Source organism: Ictalurus punctatus, chromosome 17, assembly GCF_001660625.3.
Source record: "Ictalurus punctatus breed USDA103 chromosome 17, Coco_2.0, whole genome shotgun sequence".
NCBI lineage: Eukaryota > Metazoa > Chordata > Actinopteri > Siluriformes > Ictaluridae > Ictalurus > Ictalurus punctatus.
The window spans coordinates 10,840,019-10,865,894 of NC_030432.2; the positions used below are offsets into that span (position 1 = coordinate 10,840,019).

General features: G+C 39.1%; 1 protein-coding gene across 1 annotated transcript in view; it reads left to right on the forward strand.

Annotated features, from left to right (window-relative positions):
- Positions 1–2,158: 2,158 nt before the first annotated feature.
- Positions 2,159–25,876, forward strand: part of cpda (carboxypeptidase D, a) — a 25,614-nt gene continuing 1,896 nt past the window's right edge. The window contains exons 1-21 of the mRNA XM_017490888.2: positions 2,159–2,920; positions 5,004–5,251; positions 11,662–11,804; positions 11,902–12,071; positions 12,953–13,368; positions 13,518–13,709; positions 13,883–14,050; positions 14,149–14,258; positions 14,368–14,476; positions 15,683–15,825; positions 15,959–16,128; positions 17,692–17,979; positions 18,860–19,055; positions 19,501–19,636; positions 20,081–20,227; positions 20,331–20,429; positions 20,672–20,736; positions 22,347–22,478; positions 22,681–22,866; positions 23,989–24,091; positions 24,248–25,876. The exon at positions 24,248–25,876 is cut by the window's right edge and continues 1,896 nt beyond it. Of these exons, the coding sequence (XP_017346377.1) occupies positions 2,286–2,920; positions 5,004–5,251; positions 11,662–11,804; positions 11,902–12,071; positions 12,953–13,368; positions 13,518–13,709; positions 13,883–14,050; positions 14,149–14,258; positions 14,368–14,476; positions 15,683–15,825; positions 15,959–16,128; positions 17,692–17,979; positions 18,860–19,055; positions 19,501–19,636; positions 20,081–20,227; positions 20,331–20,429; positions 20,672–20,736; positions 22,347–22,478; positions 22,681–22,866; positions 23,989–24,091; positions 24,248–24,474 (4,083 nt within the window). The 5' untranslated portion in view covers positions 2,159–2,285 and the 3' untranslated portion in view covers positions 24,475–25,876. The remainder of the gene's footprint in view (positions 2,921–5,003; positions 5,252–11,661; positions 11,805–11,901; positions 12,072–12,952; positions 13,369–13,517; positions 13,710–13,882; positions 14,051–14,148; positions 14,259–14,367; positions 14,477–15,682; positions 15,826–15,958; positions 16,129–17,691; positions 17,980–18,859; positions 19,056–19,500; positions 19,637–20,080; positions 20,228–20,330; positions 20,430–20,671; positions 20,737–22,346; positions 22,479–22,680; positions 22,867–23,988; positions 24,092–24,247) is intronic.

A 25,876-nucleotide genomic window follows, 5' to 3' on the forward strand; every position in this document is an offset into this window, starting at 1 on the left:
AGTCTTTATGATTATAGCAGCAAGGGGGCGACTTGGTCATGAACTATTTTGGGTAGTGTAATACCTAGGGTATCTATGTGGGACCATCCATAGAACACGTGAGAAGTATTTTCACTTAATATTTTGGGAAATATGCTTAAGCAAGTTAAAAAACTCAATCTATAGGCTGATAAACAAACAAACAGATGTACAAACTATTAATGGTGTAACTTACATTTCAGAGTGGTGAAGGCCACTCTGAAAGCCCAGAGGTCATTTTGCTTAGTATTGCCGTCATTCCAGGTGTCTCCGGCAGCTGTGTGTGGGACAGGTGCACAACGTAAACACAGTCAGGAAACCCTTGCTTAGTCATGATCTTAGCCTCTACTGAGGGAGCTTCAGATGTGCGCTTTGTAGTGGATTGGTGCGTGCTTCTCACTTCAGGAGCGAGACGAAGGGCACAAGCTGTGGTCCGAGTTCAGAGTAAACACACCGACCCACGCATACACACAGTACAGACACACTGAGTGCAGACATTAATATAAATAATTCACCAGTGCATGCACTATATTAATATTATACACCAAGCACGCTATTGTTATATGCATTTCCATTCTTAGGTTTCAAATCCAAGTACATATGGAAGAGCAGTTAAAATAAAAGATTATATTTAAAACAAACCTTAAAAGTAAAGTATGACTACAGACATTGTGTTTAGCTACTGGCCCTCTTTATAAGCCTGAGAAGAATGAGATGACACCCTTCTGTATTTTACTCTCTCTCTCTCGCTCTCTCTCTCTCTCTCTCTCTCTCTCTCTCTCTCTCACACACACACACACACACACACACACACACACACACACACACACACACACACAGAGATCAGGCATCAATCTGACAATAAAGGCATTACTATGCGTATCTGATGATGCATGAATCCTCTCTTAATCATGTCTCTTTAATCACCTTATCAGCAACACACTGTATCATTCTCCTGTGGTCCAGTGGTGGAAAAAAGAATAGAAGAATTCTCCTAATTTATTAAAAAGTGAAACAACAGAGAGTAAAAGTGAAGAAAGCAAAAACAAATAAAATGGAGATTAAATACAAAAAGAAACATGAAAGATAATATGTCCTCTTTTTCTGCTAAAAAAAAAAATTACTTACAAGACAAGCCTACAGATAATAATACACAGAGTAACACATAGGAAGGGTTTCATTTTCACTTGGAAGGATTTAATTTCCTGAAGACACCAGCATGGTTGATTTAAAGTGCAGGTGCAAGAGAAGCTATACGTAGACACTGATTTAAAACACACACACACACACACACTTTCTCTTCTCTTCCTTTGTTTTCTGTTGTCTTGTCTAAATGCAGATGCTGACAAGTTTGTGTTGTTAACATGTTGTGAAAATAAAGACCTGATGGGAAAATGTTTGTTGTTGTTGTTGTTTTTGGAGTGTGTGAGTGAGATTTTGTGTTGAAAATGACAGGTTCTATGTTATTGTACCCATCACAGGACTGGGATCTGCTGCTTTATATTGAACCCATGTTTTATATCATATAAACAGAACAGACAGACTTTCAGGGAGAAAAGACAGGTGTGACTTACAGTTCTCCATGTAGTCTGAGATTCAGGGTTTTCCCTTCATTTTAATCAGATCCGAAGTAACTAGTAACCTGCTACTTGAGTAGTCTCCTCATTGGAATCTTTATTACTCTTACTCAAGTAATTATTAACATTATTCATTTTACTGTTATTGAGTAGCCTAATTATTTTTTATAAGTAGTTTTACTTGTAGTAAGTACAATTTTAGGCTACTCTACCCACCAATGCGCGCGTGCGTGTGTAAATAGATAGATTATCAATTATAAAAGCTAGCAACATTTGTACATCAAAATGATTAATCATAAAGTCAAATGATCAATAACACTTACAATTATAATTAACACTTTAGTCACTACACTGTTCTCCAAGTTTTTTATTTGATTGATTTATTTGATTTATTTATTATTTAATTGAGTAAGAAAATAATTTTACTAAATGAATTCCTTGTTAATGAAATACCTTCTGCCCCCGCGGTGTGGAAAGACGGACTTTTATTTCTGAAATCGAAAAATATACCGGAAGTTGTGATGTACACCGTTGCTTCCTGTGCACCCTAATAAGCCCCGCCCCTTCTGAGCTAAACAGGAAGTTACCAGCATTAAACATCTACTCCAGAGCTAGGTGTAGTCTCAGTCCTGGTATCGGACAGCTGCTAGTTTGAGCTTTCATGACTAAAGGAAGCAAAATTACGACGACATGTCGGACCACAAAGTGTGTTCAGCAGTGAGGAAAGCCGGCTGTTTCCTCGCTCTCTTTCTTGTTGTTTTTGTCTCCTCTGTCAGCAACGAAGCTCCTCAGAGCAGCACAGCAGAACCGGAGGAACTGGAGACCTATAATACTTACTATAATTATGTTCAGCTCACCGGCCGTCTGAAAGCTCTGGCCCGGAGTTATCCACACATCGCTAATTTAAGCAGCATCGGCCGCTCGGTTGGGAACAGGGAGTTATGGGTGATGCGGATCACCAAGGAGCCTTTAAGCGACGTGCCGGGCAAACCCAAATTCAAATACGTGGGGAACATGCACGGGGACGAGACGATCTCACGCCAGGTGCTGGTCTATCTGCTGGAGTATCTGCTGAGGGGGTACGGAGTGGATCCGCGGGTCACGGAACTCGTCAACAACACGGATATTTACATCATGCCGAGCATGAACCCAGACGGCTTTGAAAAGTCGGTGGAGGGCGACTGTATAGGACAAACCGGGGGCAGAAATAACGCCAAAAACCGCGACCTTAACAGGAACTTTCCAGACCAGTTCATTCAGATAACCGTGAATGAAGATGAAGTCCCAGAAAACACGGCCATGATGAAGTGGATTCTGAATAACAAGTAAGCAGATTCACCCAGCTGTTGCTTTCAGTAACCAAAGCGCTTAATCATTCCTGCTGACTAAATAAAGTGTGGGGTTTATGTTTCTATCATCTATAGGGTGTAGGAAAACAGAAATAGTACTAAAATAAAACTGATTTCATGTAGAAGTTTTTGCACATTTGACGAATTCAGTTTCTATTGTTTTGTTTCGCCACTTTTTCCTGATGCAAGTAACATCATACATTATCAATCATAACTGTTCACTTCCCAGTAGTTTCCATCATCGTGTATAGGTGCACTAGATAGAGTATAAAATAATGACATGTACACTGCACATTGTCCACTGTGAGCCGTACTGGATTTAGCTAATATGAGTACTGCATAATACCAGACTTGGTTAGGAGTTAGTTTTCACGAGTCTGAGACCAGTCTATTGATTATGAGTAAACCCCAGATTCCCCAAGTCTGAATCAAGTCCAGATTCCCAACCTGTAGGTCAGTGGTTACCAGCACTGTTCCTGGAGATTTACCATCCTGAAGACTTTAGCTCCATCCATTATGCCCATCTGACCATCTAATCGTTGCCTTAAGAAGTTCTTGATCAACTAAAACAGGTCTGTTCGATTTTGATTGGAGATGAAATCTACGAGAACGTAGATCTCAAGGAAGAGGATTGGTGACCACTGGTGTAGCGTCAAGACAATTTCAAGTCCAGATTCCCGACCTGTGGAGTCCGAGTCGAGTCCAGATTCCCGACCTGTGGAGTCCGAGTCGAGTCCAGATTCCCGACCTGTGGAGTCCGAGTCGAGTCCAGATTCCCGACTGGTGGAGTCGGAGTCGAGTCCAGATTCTCGACTGGTGGAGTCGGAGTCGAGTCCAGATTCTCGACTGGTGGAGTCGGAGTCGAGTCCAGATTCTCGACTGGTGGAGTCCGAGTCGAGTCCAGATTCCCAACCGGTGGAGTCCGAGTCGAGTCCAGAAATCCATTACTATCCCATCTTGCAATATTAATAAACCTTAGACCTGTCACGATAACTACTTTTGTTGGACGTTATATTGTCCCAGAAATAATTGCGATAAACTAGATGTTGTCATTTTAAGACCATTTTGTCCCACTGATATGATGATAATAATCGCATAATAATGCAGGTGCACCCTTTCAAAGAGCAATGCACTTTAAATTCTTAAGAATATTCAGACATTGGAATTGGGATCAAAAAATAGTTTTTGTCTTCTGATGAAAATATCCTTTAAATTTAGTCGATATTCCATCATGTCATATGATTAACTAAAACAACACTGAATATAAGGCAACAGCATTTTTATTTGACAAGAAAATGCAAAAAAAAACTAACCAAATATTCACACATTTTGTATATTAAACTTGTATGAAGAAAAATATGTGAAAACGGTCCTTATTTTGAAAACCTGATCTCCTGAAATAATATTACAATGAGTACACTACCCGACATTATTGACAATGACTGGATTATTTGAGAAACAAACTATTCTTTCTAGATTTTTCTTCTTTAAAAATTGTTAGTGCATCGTTAATATCTTGCGTCATTTTTTTCAACAATATGTTTTAGTTAAAATCTGTGCTAGTGCTTGCTACACATCTTAAACTTAAAAAAAATGCATTGGAATGTGCATTTATATCTTAAATTTGTCTAATATTCAAAGTTGCAATTTTAAATTGACAGCCCAGGAGCAGACGAGAGGACAGAAGAAGCGTGAATGGCTCAAATTTTGGTGACTTTCATTCTTCTGTAAGCAAACACAATGGGCAATATCGAGGCCATCAAAAATGATCGTAGTCATGTCCATATGTAATTATCGTGACCGACCTAAATAAGCTGTGTTAGGGTGCTTTTTTCATTAAAAAAAAAAATTAACAGTTTTTTTTTTTCCCTCTGTATACAATTTTAGTTAGTTAAGTCAGAGTCTAAGTGTAAGTCATAGGCTTTGTAGTCTGTGTCCATTTGCAAGTCAGATCTCCCCATCAAGTTATAAAAACATCAAGCTGCAAGCCAGATGTTTCTTCTGTGTACCGTTCTGCCGTTGACAGGCCGATTTAAAAGTCTGTTACCTTGTTTTTCAGGTTTGTCTTGTCTGGAAATTTGCATGGTGGTACCGTAGTGGCCAGTTACCCATTTGATGACTCAACCCAGCACACCTCTACTGGCATCTACAGCAGCTCTCCTGACGACGCTCTCTTCCGCTACCTAGCACTGGTTTATGCCAGGAATCACCCGATCATGAAGACAGGGGAGCCCAAGTGTGCTGGAGAACCTGACGAGACCTTCAAGGATGGCATCACTAATGGTGCCCAGTGGTACGATGTTCCAGGTAACTGCTATCACATACCTCACCATTCAGCTTGGGTCTAAAAACATATATCTTGCACAAGTTTTTATTCTTCCCCAAAAATAAAGCCCTCAGGTGTGGTCAACTGATCTTCTTACTCATAAATGACTGATTTTTATGTGTGACGGGTTTTTGTTTTAAAAGAATCTAAATATATTTCACCAATAAATGTTTTTATTTAGGCTACTGTCTGTCCTTGCCTTGGCATCTGCCCGCAAAGAGTACTCTATTTAGTATAAGGAATCCGTTTAACAAATGCACCAGAAATGCTGTCCGTTTGACTAAAGATGTCTACAACCTTGCTAGTTGAATGTGCTTTTCTCACAGTTCGATCATGTTTTTGCTGAGTAACATTCCACAGAGAAACAGACATAAATGTAATCGGTTGAGTCTATAACCAGTTATATGATGTTCCTGTGCCAGTACATCATTAAAACAAAAAAGAAAAGTGCTTAAACATTCTCTAAATATTACAGCAGTTTTAAAAAGTTTAAATGACCTGATAAAGGTTTCGGTAACCAGCATAAGAAGAAAATATTAGATGAGGAATGTAGAGGTAGGTATAGCAGTTTTCAGTGTAAATGGAATTAAATCTTTAAATGCGTTTTTCTTCATTTTGACTTTTGGGGTAACCGGATTTTAAAATGCTAGAACTTTTATTTCTGTGTGAGATGCATGGAAAACTATATAAACGCCCAAATTTCACCATGTGAAGGGTTTTCCAAGACCACCACACATAAGCTATTAATAGTCTGGGTTTAAATTTTGTGATTCATTTCTGGTGTATTATCCTTGTAATCCTGCTACATTCCTTTCTATTGATTTTAAAATGTGTTTTCTTTGTGATCTTTTAAACTTTTGGCACAGTCTTTTCCACATACTTCTTCTTTTATTTCCTCCAGTGCTAGTAGAATAACATTCAATGAACTAGGGCAAATAATGACATTGCCAGGAACTATGTTACTATATGGCACTGAGGGCAAGCCTGGTTATTATAAAAGCATTGAGCAGTCTGGCCCTTAATTCCTTTAAATTAACAGCTTTTCCAAAAAACTGGCAAGTCTCGCTACTGTTTGTAATTATATTTTACATTCATCCTTAACTGCATTTACAGACATGTTGAAACAGTTGAGTACGTTGAACTGATGCACTGAATATCTGTTTAGCTAGTGGAGACATCATTTCAGTCCTTTTGTTCTCAATCATTGGCAAAGGCACACTATTGACCTTGTTGTTGTTGTTTTTTACCACCATCTTTGCTACTAGCACTTCATAAGACAATGTCTGTTTTTGGATCATGTATTAGTAGCTGTATTAGGAACCAGAACCTCTGAGAGGAATAAATGTAGAGCTGGCAATCCAAAACCCAGTATTTCTGCCATAGTTGTAGCGTCCTGCTGTGTTCTGATACTTTTCTTTATAAGCCATTGTAACGTCAGTTTAAAGCTAGCATACTCAAGCCATCACATTGATCTCAGCGCAGCAACCTGAGCTGCATTGTGTCCTGAAATCTGAGCCATCTTTTGCACCTGAATAGAGATTTCTTTGAATTCTTCTGGCACCAGGATGTTGTTTATTTGGAGCTGATGGGGCGTAGAAATGATTTCAGGTGTGCAGTTCTAAAACCTGGAACAGCGTGTATGGATTTGTTCGACATGGATATTGATCAAATAGAGATGCAGACCACGCACTGAACTTTACACAAGACTACACCATTTTAATGGTACATCAGGTTTATGGCTCAATCAGAATTCTAATATGCACTTGTACATATTGTACACTCATGTTTTACACTCTGTGTAAAATGTCAATAAAAATAGAATGCAAAGGTTTGCAAATCTCATAAACCCAAATCTTATTCACAATAGAACATAGAAAACATATCCAATGTTTAAACTGAGGAAATGTACCATTTTAAGAAGAAGGAGAAAAAAAAAAGGTCATTTTGAATTTGATGGCTGCAACACGTGTCAAAAAATGTAGGGACGGGGCAACAAAAGGCTTGAAAAGTAAGTGTTACTAAAAAGAAACAGCTGGAGGTTAATTGGCAACAGTCTTCAACTGTCCAGTTTTGGTGAGTCTGCACCCACTGCAGCCTCAGTTTTCGGTTCTTGGCTGACAGAAGTGGAACCTGACATGTTCGTCTGCTGTTGTAGCCCATCTTCCTCAAGGTTCGACGTGTTGTGTGTTCTGAGATGCTTTTCAGCTCGCCACAATTGTATAGAGAGTTTATCTGTGTTACTGTAACCTTTCTGTGAGCTTGAACCGTTCTTGGCCATTCTCTGTTGACCTGTCTCATCAACAAGGTATTTCCATACAGAATTGTTGCTCATTGAATATTTATTTATTTATTTTATTGTACAATTCTGAGTAAACTATAGAATCTGTTGTGTGTGAAAATCCCAGGAAATCAGCACTTATATAAATACTCAAACCAGCCCTTTTGGAACATTCTGATGGTTGATGTGAACATTACCCGAAGCCGTTGGCCCATATCGACATGATTTTATGTGTTGCACTGCTGCCACATGATTGGCTGATTTAGATAGTTGCATGAATGAGTAGGTGTACAGGTGTTCCTTATAAAGTGCCCAGTAAGTGTATATTCAAATTCTTTTCAAAGTACATATTGTATAGTCAAAGCCTTTTATTTTCCATCTGCACATTTTTCTTGTGGTAGCTCAAGTAAGAAATACTGTATGTACATATATTAATATATAACATCTACTAAACAAAATAGACATGTGCTATAATAGACAGCCCGGTATTATTTACGATTCCGTACTTTTTCTGCCTTTCGTTGAAATATCTTCCCATTTGTCAGCTGAACAGGTTTATTTTGGGAGGCATCTGCTTTAAGGAAAGGTTGTAAAGAATGTTGTACACAAAGACCATGTAGTTATATACCTCAGTTTCCTGCTGTTAGGAATGATTTTATTTCCTGCTAATTGTGCAGCACACATTTCTTATGAGTCTAAGCCTAAAGGTATAGCATAACGAACATGGAAATGACATCAACTACAGTCTAAGCTGAACTGATCGGATTGAAGGAGTATAAGACTTTATTCTTGAAATCCACATTTTTAGGCTGAACAAAAAGCAATATTTGCATCCTTTTCATTACGTGAAGTAAAGCAAACATCAGGTGACTTGAGTTGTGTGTTTTGCGCCATGCATATTGACATTTAAAGTGGACCGATTGTGCAAAATTGACTTTTACATGGTGTTTGAACATAAATGTGTACATAAATGTGTTGGCAGTGTGTAAACACAACCACCCTACAATGTTAAAAATCCACCCACTCCTTTTTTTTTTTTTGTTTGCTTGTTTGTTTGTTTTTTATATTCCCCGTAAATCCCCGTTTATACAGTGTGTCTCAAAATGACTCGTTTGTGTTTTCTTTCCAATGTGATGTCACATTAGAACAGGCCCCGCCCATGACTGGTGACGGACTCTGACCTATTATCATAGCTCCTCCCCTGAGTGAGCTGCAAACTGTCCGCTATGTTCTCTGTGCTGGAGCAGTTACAGTGATGAGAAGAATGTCTCAGTTTCGTAAGCTTTGTAAGTGTTGTGTTGTAGGCTGTAAGAATGAACATAAGAGTCTTCATGTACTCCCGGCATCAGAGCCACTGAAGACGCAGTGGAGAAGTTTTATTTTTGAAGGAAATGTGCCCCAAAAAATAGATCATTTTTGTGAATCATTTTACACCAGACTGCTTTGTGAATGAGATTATCAGATTCCATGTCTAATGTTGTTGCTGTAGTATCCAAAGCATGAGCTGTTCTCTTCCGGGGGTGGGGAGCAGCAGCTCATTTGTTGTTGCTGTTGTATGTTATGTGTTTATTCAATCTTGTAGCATTTTCAGTGTAAGAAAAGTGCATTATTAATTAAAGTTGTTGTTGTTATTATTATTATTATTATTATTATTATTATTATTATTATTTGCATTTAAAGAATCACACATGAAAACAACGTGTTTTTACTGCCACCCAAAAAGGGGCATTTTCAGCATTGTATAATAAATGATCCGTGGGGTATTTTGAACTGAAACTTCAGACACGTTCTGGGGACACCTGAGAGTTATATTACATCTTGTAAAAAGGGTCCAAATAGGTCTCCTTTAATGTTTGATCTGCCTGAGAGATCACTGAGAAACAGAACGGTGTATAAAACGCAAAATAAACTCCTTTACAGTTTATTTTCATATATGCAGTCCCATCCAGCTCACACTGACCTTTCATGAATCTTGTTTATGAACATGGGGACTAAGAGCATGAATTTTTCATCTGGAAAACGTAATGCCGTTTAGCTTATAATTAACTGGTCTAAGCTCTCTGACTACAGAATGAAGCTAATAATAAAATGTCAGCTGCTTATAACACTGGCCTATGAACTACCACTGCCCTTAAACCGAAAATGCAGGAAATCATAAAGCAGAACTAACCCTAACCCTTTGTGGCTTATTCACAATAACATTAACACATTCACATTGTGCCTTTAACAATATCAAGCGCTCTCAAAAGATGTCTTAAGCCGGACATTTAAAGTAGCAGACAAGGGTGTCGACCTTGTTTTTTTTATGTCGCTTTGTGACTGATTAATCCAGAGATATTGCTGGGTGTGTGTTTTATTAGGTAACGGAAGAACAGTGCGTTCAACCGTCTTAACCCATTTGTTAAACAGGGAAGCAAAATAGGTCTGAGAGGGAGTTCAGTTTACAGGGTCTGCTGAGAGGAAGGTGGAAAGACCAAGATGTGGTAGAGTGATGTGTGCAGGCATGTTTTTTATGGGCTCGTAGTTTGCTTGCAGGGTTGATGTAATATAGTGCACTGGACTGAAAGATGAGGGCTTTTACCTGCACACAGATTTAGAGTGTTGAAGACACCGAATGGAATATAATGCCGTCAGAGCACTGTATTGAGGATATAGCTGAGGGTAATTCATCCACACATGTCTATAAATTTGTAGCTCTTGTAGATATAACCTAAAGTCAAGTATGCTTACGCTCATAGGACTATGAGTGATTGTCTTATGTATATCAGTTTTAGATATGAATCGTATTAAAATCCATTGTGAAGTGAAAGTTCACCACAATACTACTTGGCATGTGATAACTTAATCTAATTTCTTCTGTTAGAATGAACTGAGATGTAAACCCACTAGTCTGATAGTGTAAAGCTGCATAATGGAGATCATTTTTTTGTTCTGCACTTCCCCCTTTTTAAAAATTTATTTATTTATTTATTTATTTATTTATTTATTTATTTATTTATTTTTGTAACGCTCGTGAGCTTTTTGTTCGTCCTTCCCAACTCAGTGTCCTTGCACGTTTTAGGCCAGGATAAGTGAAGCTTTATTTGTGGTCAGTTATTCTGTTAGGCATCACTTTTTTCCAACCAAAATAAAGGCAGAGACACTCAACAAGTTAAATAAATCCATTAGAGTAACCCTAATGTAAACTGTTATTTACATATGAGCTACAAGAACAGAAAATAGGGGGATTTATTTATTTATTTTTGTAATTAAAAAAAAAAAAACATCCCCCCATGCATATTTTCTGTTCTTGTAGCTCATACGTAAATAACAGTTTACATTAGGTTTACTCTAACGGATTTATTTAACTTGTTTGTCAAACCATGAACTTCAGCATTAATAAACAAGTTAACTTAAGTATTAACAAAGTAACACTTTGTTAATTGATTTTCTAAAAATAATAAACCAAATACCATTAAGGAATTTACATTAGATCCGTAATGGCCGATGTTACATTACGTTGCAGCATTTGGCAGACGCCTTTATCCAGAGTGACTTAAGATGTTAATGAAAACTAATAATGTTACTTAAGGGGACTTTTCCAAATAGACATTTTCATTTTTAACAAATCTGAGATTTTTGAGATTATGACTGTTATTGTGACAATGCCAAACCTATTCTACACGTTCTGGCCTCTAAACATGGATCTATATTTTTAGTTAGTTGTATTTCAGCTGTTGGACCAAACTTTTAGATGCTTGTAACTTACGCTTTCGGGGCCGGTGAGAGGGAAGAGTGAAGAATCTCTTTGTTTGTAAGGAGTTGGGTTTCTTGTGTGTTTAATGAGGTTTCAACTCCCATTGCCAAGGTAGCCCTTCACCCGAGGCATCTCATTTGAGAGAGGATTACTCACTGAGCACTTTGTGGCGGAGTGCCATTGCATAATCTCACTGTTTACTGATTGTGAGACGTGATCACTGCCTGCTACTGCAATGCTTTGTGCCATGACGTCAGTCATTAAATCATATGAAAGTCTGTTAGTTGGTTTTGCATTTAAGCATGTTTTTTCACAGACTCACATTTGTGCACGTGGTGACATCAATCATATCTATTTATCTATTGTATTTCTTCAAGGAGGAATGCAGGACTACAATTATTTAAAAGGGAACTGCTTGGAAATCACCATGGAGCTGAGTTGCTGCAAGTATCCCCCCGCTTCAGAGTTAAGAACAGAGTGGGAGAACAACCGAGAGTCTCTGCTGGCTTACATGGAGCAGGTGTGATCATTTAAGCACCGAGTTGTAGCCTGCATTTGAGTAACAAGCATGCATCTGCATACGTGTGTAATGTTGACTAATCCTGATCTTTTTTCAGGTTCACATTGGTGTAAAAGGTTTTGTCCATGAAGCCAGAACCGGCGCTCCTCTTTCTGATGCAGTCATCTTGGTGGCAGGCATTAACCACAACATAACCACTGGTCACTTTGGTGACTATTACAGACTGCTGCTGCCAGGAACCTACAATATCACAGCTGTAGCCTCTGAGTAAGCCTTTGTCCAGTCATGATGCAGCATCTGACTGTAACAAGACTAGACATGCAACTTCTCTTTTTAGAGCTTGCTCTTTGCTAATGATATTAGCAGTAGTGTGTGTGTGTGTGTGTGTGTGTGTGTGTGTGTGTGTGTGTGTGTGTGTGTGTGTGTGTGTGTGTGTATACTAAATAAAGCAACGATGTTGGGGGATTTAAATGCAGCCTTTCAGAAGTTATTTCTTAATTTATTTATTGTTCAAGGTCAGCCTGCATGTTCTCCACATGCTTCGGGGGTTTCTTCTACCAGTCCAAAAACATGTTCTTTGAAGGCTGATTGGCATTTCCAACTTGTCTGTAGTGTGTGAATGAATGAATCTATTTTCAAAGTAAATACAAAAATGTATTGAGTATATTATAAATGCTATAATGGTACGGTACCATATAGAATGAATATAGAACAGTGAAAAGGTAGATAATTTAGATTTGCCCTTTTTGTGTATTCCAAGACATTAAAACTATTAAAACTTGATGATGAAAGCAGATGTTGAACATATTTAGCTGAGATTTATTTCCTAAGATCAGCACCAAAAACTAGATTAGTTTGGGTAAATCGATAAAACCACATCATATGAAAAGTTTCTTATGAATTTTTGTAATGCAAATGCATAGTGTAGATCTAGTGCTAATGTTTATTCTGTCTATGTCAATACATCTAATTAAAATTTCACTGTAATATTTAGAGGGATATGACCACCCTAACACGCATCTAATTAATAAAGCAGCATTATCTGCTGTATAAAAACTTCCCCTAAAACATTGTTTCCATATTTGTTAAACACTGTACACACCTTTTGGGGAAGATGTTTCAGTGTTTGCTTTCCTTGTGTGTCTTAGGTGTGTTCCAATGACTGTGCCTGGAGTGCAAGTAATTAAAGGCAAAGCTACAGAACTCAACTTCACACTAGCACCTCTAAGCAATGATGATGTGAGCCCCACAACCACTTTGTCTACTACACCCTCTACCACCCCTATAACCAATAGCAGCAACAGTCATTCCAGCTCCAGCATACCCAGTGACAGTACAGGGGCTACTGATGTGTCTTCAACCAGCTCTGTGCCAGAGCCAGAGCCACAGCCGCAGCAGCCTCAGGAGTTCCGCCATCACCACAACAGCGACATGGAGCTCTTCCTGCAGAGATTCAACGCTAAGTATCCCTCCATCACACGTCTCTACTCCATTGGCAAGTCCGTTCAGGACCGTTTGCTTTGGGTCATGGAGATCTCTGACAACCCGGGCCAACACGAGCAAGGTGCTGCGGTTCTTTACCTCTTACTAAATAATGTTAAATATTGAATACGTTCTCATAACGCGTGTGAAACAAGTGTAAGGTCTGCATTGTATATTGAAATGTAGTGTATAAATGTAAATTGAAATGTATTGATTCAATGCTTCCTTTAGGTGAACCAGAGTTTAAGTACATTGCTAACATGCACGGCAATGAAGTGGTGGGACGAGAGCTGCTTCTAAACCTGATCGAGTACCTGTGCCGTAACTATGGCAGCGACCCTGAGGTCACTCAGCTCGTCAACAACACCCGCATCCACATCATGCCCTCCATGAACCCAGATGGCTATGAAATTGCACAAGAGGGTAAGGAATAGTTAAAAACTTGCCCTTCAACCTTATATGATTTTAATGGGATTGCAATTTGATGCTTAGTGTTCTTTGTTTTCTTCTTATGCATTATAAACCTTACTTTTACTATTTGCTCCCTACGTAAATTACCCAGTAATGCAACATATTAAACATGTGATCATCCACAGGGGATGTTGGTGGCGTACAAGGGCGTAATAACAGCAACAACTACGACCTAAACCGCAATTTTCCTGACCAGTTCCAAACCATTACCGAACCCAGACAGCCGGAGACCATAGCAGTGATGAACTGGGCTAAAAGCTACCCATTTGTGCTGTCGGCTAACCTGCACGGAGGTAAATATCAATTTCTAAGGTTTATCAAGTTCATGGACAGGTGAGTTAGGATATGGCAATAAGTACTCATGTACATTCCTGTCTTTGTGTCTTTTTAGGATCTCTTGTGGTGAATTACCCGTATGACGATGATCCAGAGGGCATCAGTAGATACAGCGGGTCTCCAGATGATGCTACGTTTAAAATGGTCGCCCTTGCTTACTCGCGGGTGAGTACGAGCTATTCTTGGATTTATTCCCCATTTCCAAGCATAATCATTAACCTGTTAACTCGTTGTCTGGATAAACTTGGCACAAAAGACTTTTCTTATGTTTTAGGAAAATCCACTGATGCATAAAGGGCACCCTTGTAAAGATGTAAAAGAATACCCAGACGAGTACTTCAGGGACGGTATTACTAATGGGGCTGCTTGGTACAATGTGCCTGGTAAGAGGCAAAATACAGAGACATAATACACATCAGAAAACTGTAAGGACTTAAGTTCCAGGTGTATCCTGAACCAGAATCACACAGTTCTTGGACGAGGTTCAGGTTAAAGGATTGCAACCATTATATACAGTCATGGGCTCCTTTAAAAGGAACACTTGTACCTGTTTGGAAAATAGCTTCACTGTCATTTTATAAGTTCATTTTAACTGCCAGAGTCTTTGACATGTTATTACTTCTGAGATGTTTTTCTGCTCACCATGGTTGTAAAGAGTTACTGTAGCCTTCCTATCAGCATGAACCAGTATGGCTATTCTCCATCTCTAATCAATAATCAGTGATAACCAATCACTGGATGTGTTTTGTTTTTCACACCATTTAAAAAAAAAAAAAAAAGTGTTATGTGTGTGAAAATCCAAGGAGATCAGCAGTTTCTGATATCAAAAACTCAAACCATCCAATCTGGCACAACAGCCATACCGCAGTCAAAGTCACTGAGAAGTTATTTCCTCGTTCTGATGTATGATGTAAAGATCTTGACGTGTATCTGCGCGATTTTATGAAAATACAAGTCAAGCAAATGCATGCTGCTGCTGCCACGTGATTGGCTGATTGGATAATTGCATGAATGAGCAGGGGTACATGTTCCTATTAATGTGGCCAGTGTATGCACAATAACAAGTGATGCAAACATCACCATCCTGCAAATTTACAACGAACACAAAGGAGGGTAAAATCGAAGTTTTATTCTTAATTGCCTTTGTTTTGTTGACAGGACGTTATGCATTAATGTATCTTTTTGAACAAGACGCATGCAGCAAGCACAGTTTCACATGTTGCTGAAAGCATCATGCCTCCAGCAGTCTGGACGAATCCTGGGAAGTTCCTGGAATCATGAAATCATTTTCCGGATTCCTGAGAAGACTCCTGCAATGAAAACGCACCACTAAATGTTTCCAAAGACAATTGCCTTAGGGGACATCTGCAACAATATAAACTTTAATTATTTTAGTAATGTGCAGGCTGTTTGCCTTTATCATGTCATTATGATCAAATCCCAAAGCACATATTTAGAATGAAACACAAGAATAGATGCATGTAGCCTAAAATAGAAGGCGGTTTTTACTCCGCAGTAATGAGTTCATGCTTTCTTCGTTTATTCATAGCCTGTGTGAGTGAGCATTGTGTTTTGTGTGTCTTTTCTAGGTGGTATGCAGGACTGGAACTATCTTAACACTAACTGCTTTGAGGTGACTATAGAGCTGGGCTGTGTGAAGTATCCTCCAGCACACGAGCTGCCACAGTATTGGGAGCACAACCGGAGATCTCTGCTGCAGTTTATTCACCAGGTTCATCACTCTTTATCTGTCTGCTTCTCTTTCTTTCTTTCCACACCTCTTTCATTCTTTCTTACTCTTTCTATTTGTATTCAGTGTGCATACATCACCTTTTTTTTAAATTATTTATACTCATGATCTGTAGGTACACAGAGGAGTGAAGGGGATGGTTAGTGACAGTAAGGATGGGACTGGTATCCCCAATGCCACCATCACTGTAGAAGGCATCAACCACCCTGTCACCACCAACAGAGCTGGAGATTACTGGCGTCTGCTTGTACCTGGAACATACCACCTAACTGCCTCCGCTCAAGGGTAAGCTACCTGACTGCACGTGTTGGAATAGATTTTAATAGATGTATACCACGGTGTACTTGAATATAATTGGTCAGAAGGTGTTGATGAATTTTCTATAACACAATAGTGACAATAGTGCCAACTGTAAGGCAAATCAAAGGTATATGTTAATGAACTGGTTCTAATAAGACTTTTACAGCAGATTCTCCACAAACATTTAAGCCTAGTAATAAACAGATTTTTAAAAAATTATTTTGTTGTTATTTAATATGGTGAGGTTAGAGGTCGACCGATTTTAGCAATACCGATAACTAAGTGGGGCAGTACCTGCTGATAACCGATTAATCAACCGATGGTTTTTAAAATCGATACTGAATGAAAACATAACACTCCAAGTAGAATATTTCTGAACTTTATTTAAAAAAATAAACAGTACTGATTTGTACCATGAAAATGTACTGTACTTTAATTTTATTTTAATAAATATATAATATTAATATATATTAACTATGAATAAATATTAGTCAATAAAAGGTATACATCCAAACTGAACCAAAAAGTAATGTTCCAAATAACACACATGAATGGAGACATCCAAAATGAATGAAAAAACACTTCAAATAACACAACAAAATTTGTCAGATTTTATTTCGCCTCTAGAGGCCGCTCTTGTACCGTAAAATGTTCCAGCAATCAGTTATCAGTGCCGATAAATCAGGCGACCTCTAGGTGAGGTGTAAGAAGGCTATTTAACATTTATGGAAGGAGTCTCTGTCAGTGCTTAGTAAAAGTCAGTAAAGACTTTGTGCTGCTTTCCAGGTTTTTCCTGTACTGTTACAAGCTTCATGGTTTTTCTTATTAATTTAATAAGAGAAGGAAAAAAGAGAGACTGTTTATAACAGTTATACCACTAATAACAGAACCTACCAGTTAAAACTATGATGTGCTGTTAATTATCATTACTAAAATAAAAATTGTAATTGTTTGCAAATTACTGTGGTATAAGAGGAATAAAACACACTGGGACATACTGTTATTGTCAAATAATCAACCTCAGGGTTGTAACAGTGACTCAGTGAAACTGTGTTTCGGCCACATGATGACACCCCATTGCTGATTATTTTCCTATAACAGCATGCTCCTGTGTTTTATTATTTCCATGTGATAAGTTAGCCTTCTTTATCTTTGAAATTGAGAATAAACATTTTATAGAAAAATTTCAAGATGTAAACGTAGGCTAAACAGATATGGCAGGTTTTCAGATGTCCTATATAAAAGCTGTTTAAGCACTGTTTCTCTCTGCTCTTGACTATGGAGATGTAATTTCCTGCATTCTCTGTACTTAAACCTCCTGTTGGATTTATCATTTAGCTGTGAGGTTTAGATAAAAACTCTGCCAATCATAATGTACATAGAAAAGTAGACTTTTGTGTGTAAGAAGATTACTCAGATGGTACCTTTTTAAGTTTATTTGTAAATGCTTTCCTGTTAGATTGGCTTTTTTTTTAATCATCTCAATCCATTTTTGTGAGATTAAAATAGAGCGAATGAAATAATTTGATTGTGAATGAATCTCTCCAGCTACAAGTCTATTGTCACGTACGCCACTGTGCCTGACGGTGACGCGGAGGTTGTGGACTTTAAGCTGACCCGCATACAGAGTGACACGAGCAGCCCTGTTGTCCATCCAGACTCCAGTGAGGAGGAGTTCCAGAGCTTCATCAAGCAGCTCTCGGTGGGACCTGGACTGGACCAGCTCATCCAGAGCATAGACACCACGACCAGCTTCCGCTATCGTGGCTGCAGGGAGCTGTCCGAGTTCCTGCGAAGCCTCAATCTCAACTTCCCCAATATCACTTCTCTACGCAGGTGCTGGACTCTCACATCCACTCATAACAGCTGACTTTATCATAAAAAAAAAACTATCAAAATGCTTATTCCTAATTAATCCCAACTTTCCTGTGCAGCCAGTCTTCGTTTAAATGCTAATATGAATGCATGATGAGTCCACAATCGGTGGATTCAAATTGTATAGACAAGCCAGTACTGAAGCCTCTCCTGTTTGTCTAAACCAAAAACCACATCCTCTGCCAACTCCAAGTCTTTTCAGCGAATGAATATTATGTCTGTAATGCAGCTAGTGAATAACGTTTGAGCTTCTCTGTCTCAGTTAAGATCACAGTGTACTTGAAAATAATGAGGACATGCCCTCAGGGAAGATTGTGAATATGTGGAAAGAAATGCATACAGTATGTTTACAGCTGTTGTAGATTATGCTAAGACGACATATTTTGCAAGTCAGTTGCAAAATAACTCGCTGTTGAATACGTGATTGAGCAATCTGAGCAGCTGTTGCCAGTGGTGAGTGTATGTTCCTGTTTATACACTTGCATTTTACGGGTTTGTGATCATCTCTGGAACATATCAGTGGCTGCCAAGTGTCGAGCGTAGAACACAAAAAGCAGAGAAAGAATGAGGCCAAATGCCTGTGCAGTCTGATTTCATACTGCGGCCAAAACGACATACCATGATTTGCTCTTGTCTAGCATTCAGGGAGATGTGAATAATTGGACCAAAGGAGACAGTAGTTGGAACTAAAACAAAATAAGACTTCGAAACTAAGACCTAGTTGCACTTTCCTGTAATTTCCCAGTCTGATTACAGGCCACTCTTGCCAGCAGTATATTGGTTTCTTTTTCACAGGCACAGGCACAGGTTCAGAGCAGTGACCTTGTTTTATTCTGTCTAGTCTTGGTCAAAGTGTGGAGGTCAGGAACATCTGGGCCCTGGAGATCACAAACACCCCTGAGGTGCCAGAGCCGTCCAAGCCCAAGATCCGGTTTGTGGCTGGCATCCATGGAAATGCTCCGGTGGGCACGGAGCTGCTGCTGGAGTTTGCTGCTTATCTGTGTATCAACTATGGCAAGAATGCTGCTGTTACCACGGTGAGACAGTCTCATCTGACAAATGATAACTTGTTTGTCTCCATCCTATTGGTCAACATTTAAATTCTAAACACTAGAGACTGGTGTGTGTGTGTGTGTGTGTGTGTGTGTGTGTGTGTGTGTGTGTGTGTGTGTGAAAATTCCAGCAGATCAGCAGTTTCTGAAATACTCAAACCAGCCCATCTGGTTTGAGTCCATCAATGCTACGATCAAAGTCACAGAGTTCACACTTTTTCTTCATTCTGATGTTTGTCTAACTGAACTGCATGATTTATTCATTTATTTATTTATTTTTGCATTGTGGTGCTGCCACTTGAATAGCTGTTTAGATAACGGGATGAATGTGCAGGTGTTCCTAATAAAGTGCACAGAGTGTTCAACATTGTGGTCTAATCACAAATGACCATCAAATTCATCTGCCACTTTTTCTCTCTTTCCCCCTCAGTTAATCAACAAGACAAGAATCATTATCCTTCCTTCCATTAACCCAGACGGTCGTGAGCTCGCTAAAGAAAGAGACTGCTCCTCCACTTTGGGTATGACCAATGCACATGGCAAAGATCTCGACACTGATTTCTTTGGTAAGCATTTGTGAAAATTTCAAACATTTGAATTGCAAGCAAACAATCAGCTCACCCAGCAAAACTACTGCTTACTGGGTGGCACTGTGGTACAAACCTAAGTTTTGGTTACTGTCTGTGTGGACATGCATGTGGGTTTCCTCTGGGTTCTCCAGTTTCCTCCCACCTTCCAAGTACATGCTGGTGGATAGGCTATGCTAAATTGCTCCTAGGTATGAATGAGTATGTGAATGTGTGTATGGTACCCTGTGATGGACTGGTGTCCCATCTGGCTTGTTTTCTTGCCGCATGTCCAGTGTACCTGGGCACGGAGGATCCAGATCTCCAGTCATGGGTGTTTTAAAGAATATCTGTATTTACGTTGTTTTAGAATTGATTAAGATCCCTTTAAGTACTTATGACAAATAGTATCCAGATTGTATTGTGGATTTTGGTGTTTTATAGGTAATGCATCCCAGCGCTCCGCAGAAGCTCAGCCTGAGACTCGTGCTGTGATGGATCTGATACAGGAGAAGGGCTTCACTCTGTCAGTGGCTTTGGACGGAGGCTCTGTACTGGTTACCTACCCCTACGACAAACCAGTTCAACCAGGTCTCGTTTATTTCTCCTAGGATCTGGGAATACAATTGCTTTTAGTGGTGGCAGCTTATGGACATTTTTTGGCAAGGTTTTAATTATTGCTGTTTATTTCCAGTTGAATATGAGAGTACCCTGAGGTATTTGGCTACCGTATATGCCAACAACCATCCCACAATGCATTTAGGAGACGCTGGATGCCCAAACAACGGCCAGAGTATGTACACTAGGTTATACTGCTTCTTACACTGTAAATATATTTAGTTTGAATTGGTTTTGTATTTATAATACTTCTCACTTCAGTGAATGCTCTTTTTGTTGCATCAGGTTTATCATTGTAATTATGGAACACAAAGTGATGAGCAGCTATTATGTAATTGAGAGCTTAAAGAGCCTTAATGTTTTCTATATTTAAATATATAAACAAATGCTCTCTTTCAATGACTCATTTTATTTCAGTGGGAAACATCCCTGATGGAGTGTTGCGGGCAGCAGAGATGCACAGTCACATGGGCAGCATGAAGGTAAATTATACTGTAGTCATTTTAGAAATTGTGGCCCTTCTGTAATTTACTTCCAGAAATAATCTAACACACTTCATCAGTCTTGTTTGAATTGGTAAACAGGGTACAAAATAAGAATGTACATTACAGTGGATGTCATAAGAGGATTAAAACCCATATATAAATAAAATAGAAAATTCCCCACTGCCATATAAAAAGGCCTTGACACAGAATAACGTTAAATACGAATGACAATTTTAGTCTCCTCTTCTTGTGTAGATCTGTGGTTCTCAAATTACGATCTGCAGACCTCTAGGTGGGTGTGATAAATAGCTGAGAGGTCTGCGATTTCATTTTAATTTAAAAGCTCAACCAAGCAACATGGAATCCCTATCATATCTATTGTTTTTGTAAAGTTATAATTTGATGATAGTGCTCAGCCTAATTCAGTAAGTTTACATGGATGACAATAATCCGATAGTAACCCGATTAAGATGACACTCTGATAAAGAAACTACCATGTAAACAGTGATTATTGATGACCTTAAGTAAACACTAATCGAATTAAGACATGTGGAGTACTCCTGTTTAGTCGCATTATCGACGTGTATTACAGACATGTGCACACCTTAATCACACTATTAACGTCGTGTGGGAGTTTTCACCACATTTTTCGACAGGACACGTACACACATGGCAGTGCTCAACCGTTTGACTGAAAACAAGAGAGCACGGCTGTGTACGAAACCGCGTACTTACCTGCTTATATAGTAGGAGAAATACGTGTAGGTAAGTATGCGGTTTCGGATGCAGCCCACGGCTTCAAGCAGTCGTCAGACGTGGCATGGGGACGTAATGACGTGTGCCGTTAATCACTCTATGTTCTATAACATGCAAAACGGGAACATTCTAAAGGCAACTCATGTAAACACCTTAATCACAATAATGTCTTACACAGAATAAGGTCAATAATTAGATTACTGCTATCCATGTAAACGTAGTAATTGACTGATCAAACATAAATAATGGAAAGGTGTGATTAATATGATGTAAAAATCATTTGAATCTACACTTAACATAGTTTAGCTGGTTTGAGCTAACATTCAGGTATAAGTGTGAATATAAATATGGTATATATTTGTGTAATGTGCTTAATATTTGAACTATGTTTGTATAACAAATCTGAAGCAGATCCATGGATTTTTATTATATTAACTTTTTTTTTTAACAATCTAAGGAGGTTGGATACTAAAATCTAGAGACTTTGTGCAAGTCTGGCTGAGAGGGTGGGACATGGTCTATGGTACATTTTCCTGTCTACAGCCAGGAAACCTCTTATCAGTGTTTCCTGATTGGATGTGATGTTCTTGGTTGGTGTACCCACGGCCAGAACAAAGGCCGTGTGATGCACAACATGAGCTAATGCAACTTTGCCCAAGAGTTGGAAAAAACATGTCCTTACTGGAAAAAGTCATTGCTCATAAAGGACTCGTAAAATGTCACTTGGCGGACTCCCCAGTGAAGTGGCAGACATTTTTCGGACCATTCCTGAAATATACAGTATATTTCTGTTCAGTTTGTTTCTGTTTAACTTCCTTGTGATGCCTAAGTGATAGTTGGTTGCATTACAGGACTTCAGTGTGGACTTTGGTCACTGTCCTGAGATTACAGTATATACCAGCTGTTGCCTGTTCCCCCCAGCTGATCAGCTGCCCACCCTTTGGGCTGAGAACAGGAAGTCTCTGCTCAGCATGCTGGTAGAGGTCAGTTAGTTTTTTCCTTCTGTCCATAATCCATTGCTCGGTCTCTAAATATCATACATGTACATGGCTCCTGCTTACATTCTTACATGCTACCTGTCCTCTATATGGCCAAATGGCCGGATGATAAAACTTGTTGTTTCTTGTTAAGACTGTGAGCCTTTTCCACTTAAACCGTCTCTACAATGTCTTTCTTTTCTTGTAGGTGCACAAAGGAGTTCGTGGAATTGTAATGGACAAGAATGGCAAGCCTATAGTGGGGGCGATGATCGTGCTGAATGGTGGTGTGCGAGTGTTCACCAATGAGGGAGGATACTTCCACGCCCTGCTGGCTCCAGGATCACACAGCATTGAAGCAGTAGCAGAGGGATATCAACAGCAACGACAGAAGGTTTGAGAATTCTCATGAGTACTAGGAATCTGATAGTCTCAGTATCACTCTTATATTGGCCTAAAACTCTGAATGAGCATAGGATTAGGATAGAGAATGTTGATTGACACATCACAGATCTTGCATGTGAAACAGGAAATTAAATCCAAATTTAAGTTTTGTGGTTTTTAGTATGAATATGTTAGCCTTAAGGTAGGTTGTACTCCAAAACATCAAGATTCGCATTTAGAAGATATGTGGATTCAAAATTTACAGTCTATCTCTTCCACCATTATGGATCAACAATTCCGTTGACTTCCGTACTTCAGCTTCTCATCAGATTTTCGGTTCAATCCAAATGCTTTCTAGAATCTGAAGTGTCCTGCCCCCAACATTATAAAAATCTATAGTACTAATCGTCAAGTACGGCTTAGCCCAGGCTGTGAGGTAAGCTAAACGCTATTGGCTGTTTAAAAAAGGGTGAGATGCCACTGACTTCCTGTTTCATTTGAAATTATGTCAACACATCGAATAAAGCCGAAGACACTTCATGTGGACTTTAAAACGAATCCCTTTGTTGTGTGTGTGTGTGTGTGTGTGTGTGTGTGTGTGTGTGTGTGTCTGTGTGTGTTTTAAAACTGTGTTTTAAAGCTCTTAGTCATAATCTTCATGAAGTCTAGCAATAGTTCTACAGGCAGATCTATAGCTTGTGTTGTTTAAATTATGGGCTATACACTACATAACAAAGCATGGATATTGTTTTTGTAGTGTTTATGGCCATGTGCAGCACGCAGCAGAAATAGAAATGGAATAAATGTCACTTGTATCGTGTCGGATGCCTGAGCTTAAATCATACTTCCGCATCTAATGGAGATATTGAATTACTGTGGGACAGTACACTGGAACTGCAATCCAATAAAATCCAATAAGCGGTTGAGCTGAATTCAACCAGCTGCAGGTCCAGGTGCATTGTATTGAGCACTGAGTAGGCTGCTCTGGCATCGTTAACACTAATGCATTATTATTTATGAAAACAAAAACCGGAATCAAAGCATCCATTTTTGGAACACACTTTTTTTTTCAATCTAAATGTATATGATTTCTGTAATTAGTCCATCATTGTTTTCATTTTGCCTCGTCCAGGTGATTGTCTCATCGTATGAGGCAGCGGTCTCCATTGTTATTGAGTTTGATATGGACAACCGCATCTTCGGTTTACCACGAGAGTTAGTGGTGGCATCTGCAGGTAAGAGGAAATCTGGATAGCAGGGGCCCCTAATTTGAATGGCTCTAAATGATGAGGGAAAACTGATAACATATTGGAAGCGAGGAAGACAATTTGATTGTGAGGTTTTGTTTTCTTTCTTTCTTTCTTTCTTTTCTTTTTTTTTTTTTTCTTCAGCTGCGGCTATGACTGCTCTGGCCATTACTGCCTGCATCATCTGGTGCGTGTGCTCAGCCAAGTCCAACAGACAGAAGGACGGCTTCCACCGTCTGCGCCAGCACCGGGATGACTATGAAGACGAGATCCGGCTCACGTCCATGGGCTCCAAGAAGTCCCTGCTGAGCAACGAGTTCCAGGACGACAGTGAAAGCGATGAAGACACTCTGTACGCCAACAAACTCTGATATTTAACTCCCACAATGCTCACATCCTATGTTGCCACCTTACTGAAATCTCTGAGAGACACAGAAGACCCATGGTTGAACTGGTCTCTGTCCAAACCAGCAGGGGGTGCTCAACTCACAGGTCTGTCTGCACAGACTGCCCTGAAATCCATCCCAGGATGCACTTGGGACTAGTGACATGGGGTTGACTGTTTCACATGTTAATGTATGCAACCTTCCAATCTGCTGTCAACCAACACGCTATTTATTTGAGGCTAAATTATACTTGTTTATATTGTGGAACTATTCTGCACATCTCTTACAGTCAATACATCACTAACTCCGTTGCCCACGTGAACAAAAACTCAGCAGGATTACTAAACACAGTGCCTTGTTTTGATTGGCCTGAGCCATTTCAGCCTGTCGGCCGTTGCTGAGGTGTGAAGTTCAGTGTAATGTGTGTAAGTTCTCTACTTGGAAGCACTCTGCGTTCGGGTCGTAATCAGGAATCTGACTATTATTCCTTTTTTGATTCCCATTGTCCCACACAGTATGTGACAAAGAATGTACATAAATCATTTTAGAGCAGAAGTGCTGTGTTTGATTTCTAATACTGGGATCAATTATGGGTAAGTGTGAGCCTCAAAACCTCAATGCTGAGATTCTTTTGATTTTTATTTTAAGTGGCTATACTTTTTCAGTGGCTATACTTTTTTAAAGTGCTTTTCTACTGGACAGTGCAGTATAATAATAATCTGTGATGCTGTATTTTGTCATGGTTTTCATTTCCATGTTCGGTGTACTGTAACTGAACATTTACCCTCCTTTCCAGAGTAACAAGTGAATCCGACAGACATATGGGAGAAGTTTAAATTCGTCCAGACCAGTGTCAATCTGAAGTTGTCAATCAAATTCAAAAGTTGAATTGTTAATCAGAATTGTCGATCGAGTCCGACAACCTGCTCAGATTCAGGTTTTAGTAATAGTTTACTGTTGGAATTATTTTATTTATACACCCATGGTAATGATGCCTTGTAGCATTGTATTTCGTGCACTAAATATGTGTAAGGAATAAAATATGACAGGGCTGACTTCCTGAAGTGTTTTATTCCTCTTATACCAGCCACCAGTTTGACAAACATTTCTTACAATTCTTACTTTATTAATGAATTTTCACTTTATTAATGTGCATTTTAGCTGTTTATTGTTTCATTTAACATTGTGGAACATCCACTACACAAGTTATTTAAAAAAAAAAAACAACAAAAAAAAAAACAACAGCTATAAACAGTGTCATTCCTTCACCAGCCTCTCTTTTTTCATCTCTCTTGAAATTAGGACAAAAGAAAACCCAGCTTGTCATGTTACACCGAAACTGGAAAGCGCAAACTCTTCTATCCTGAAGACTTTTCCGGTGGTGGAA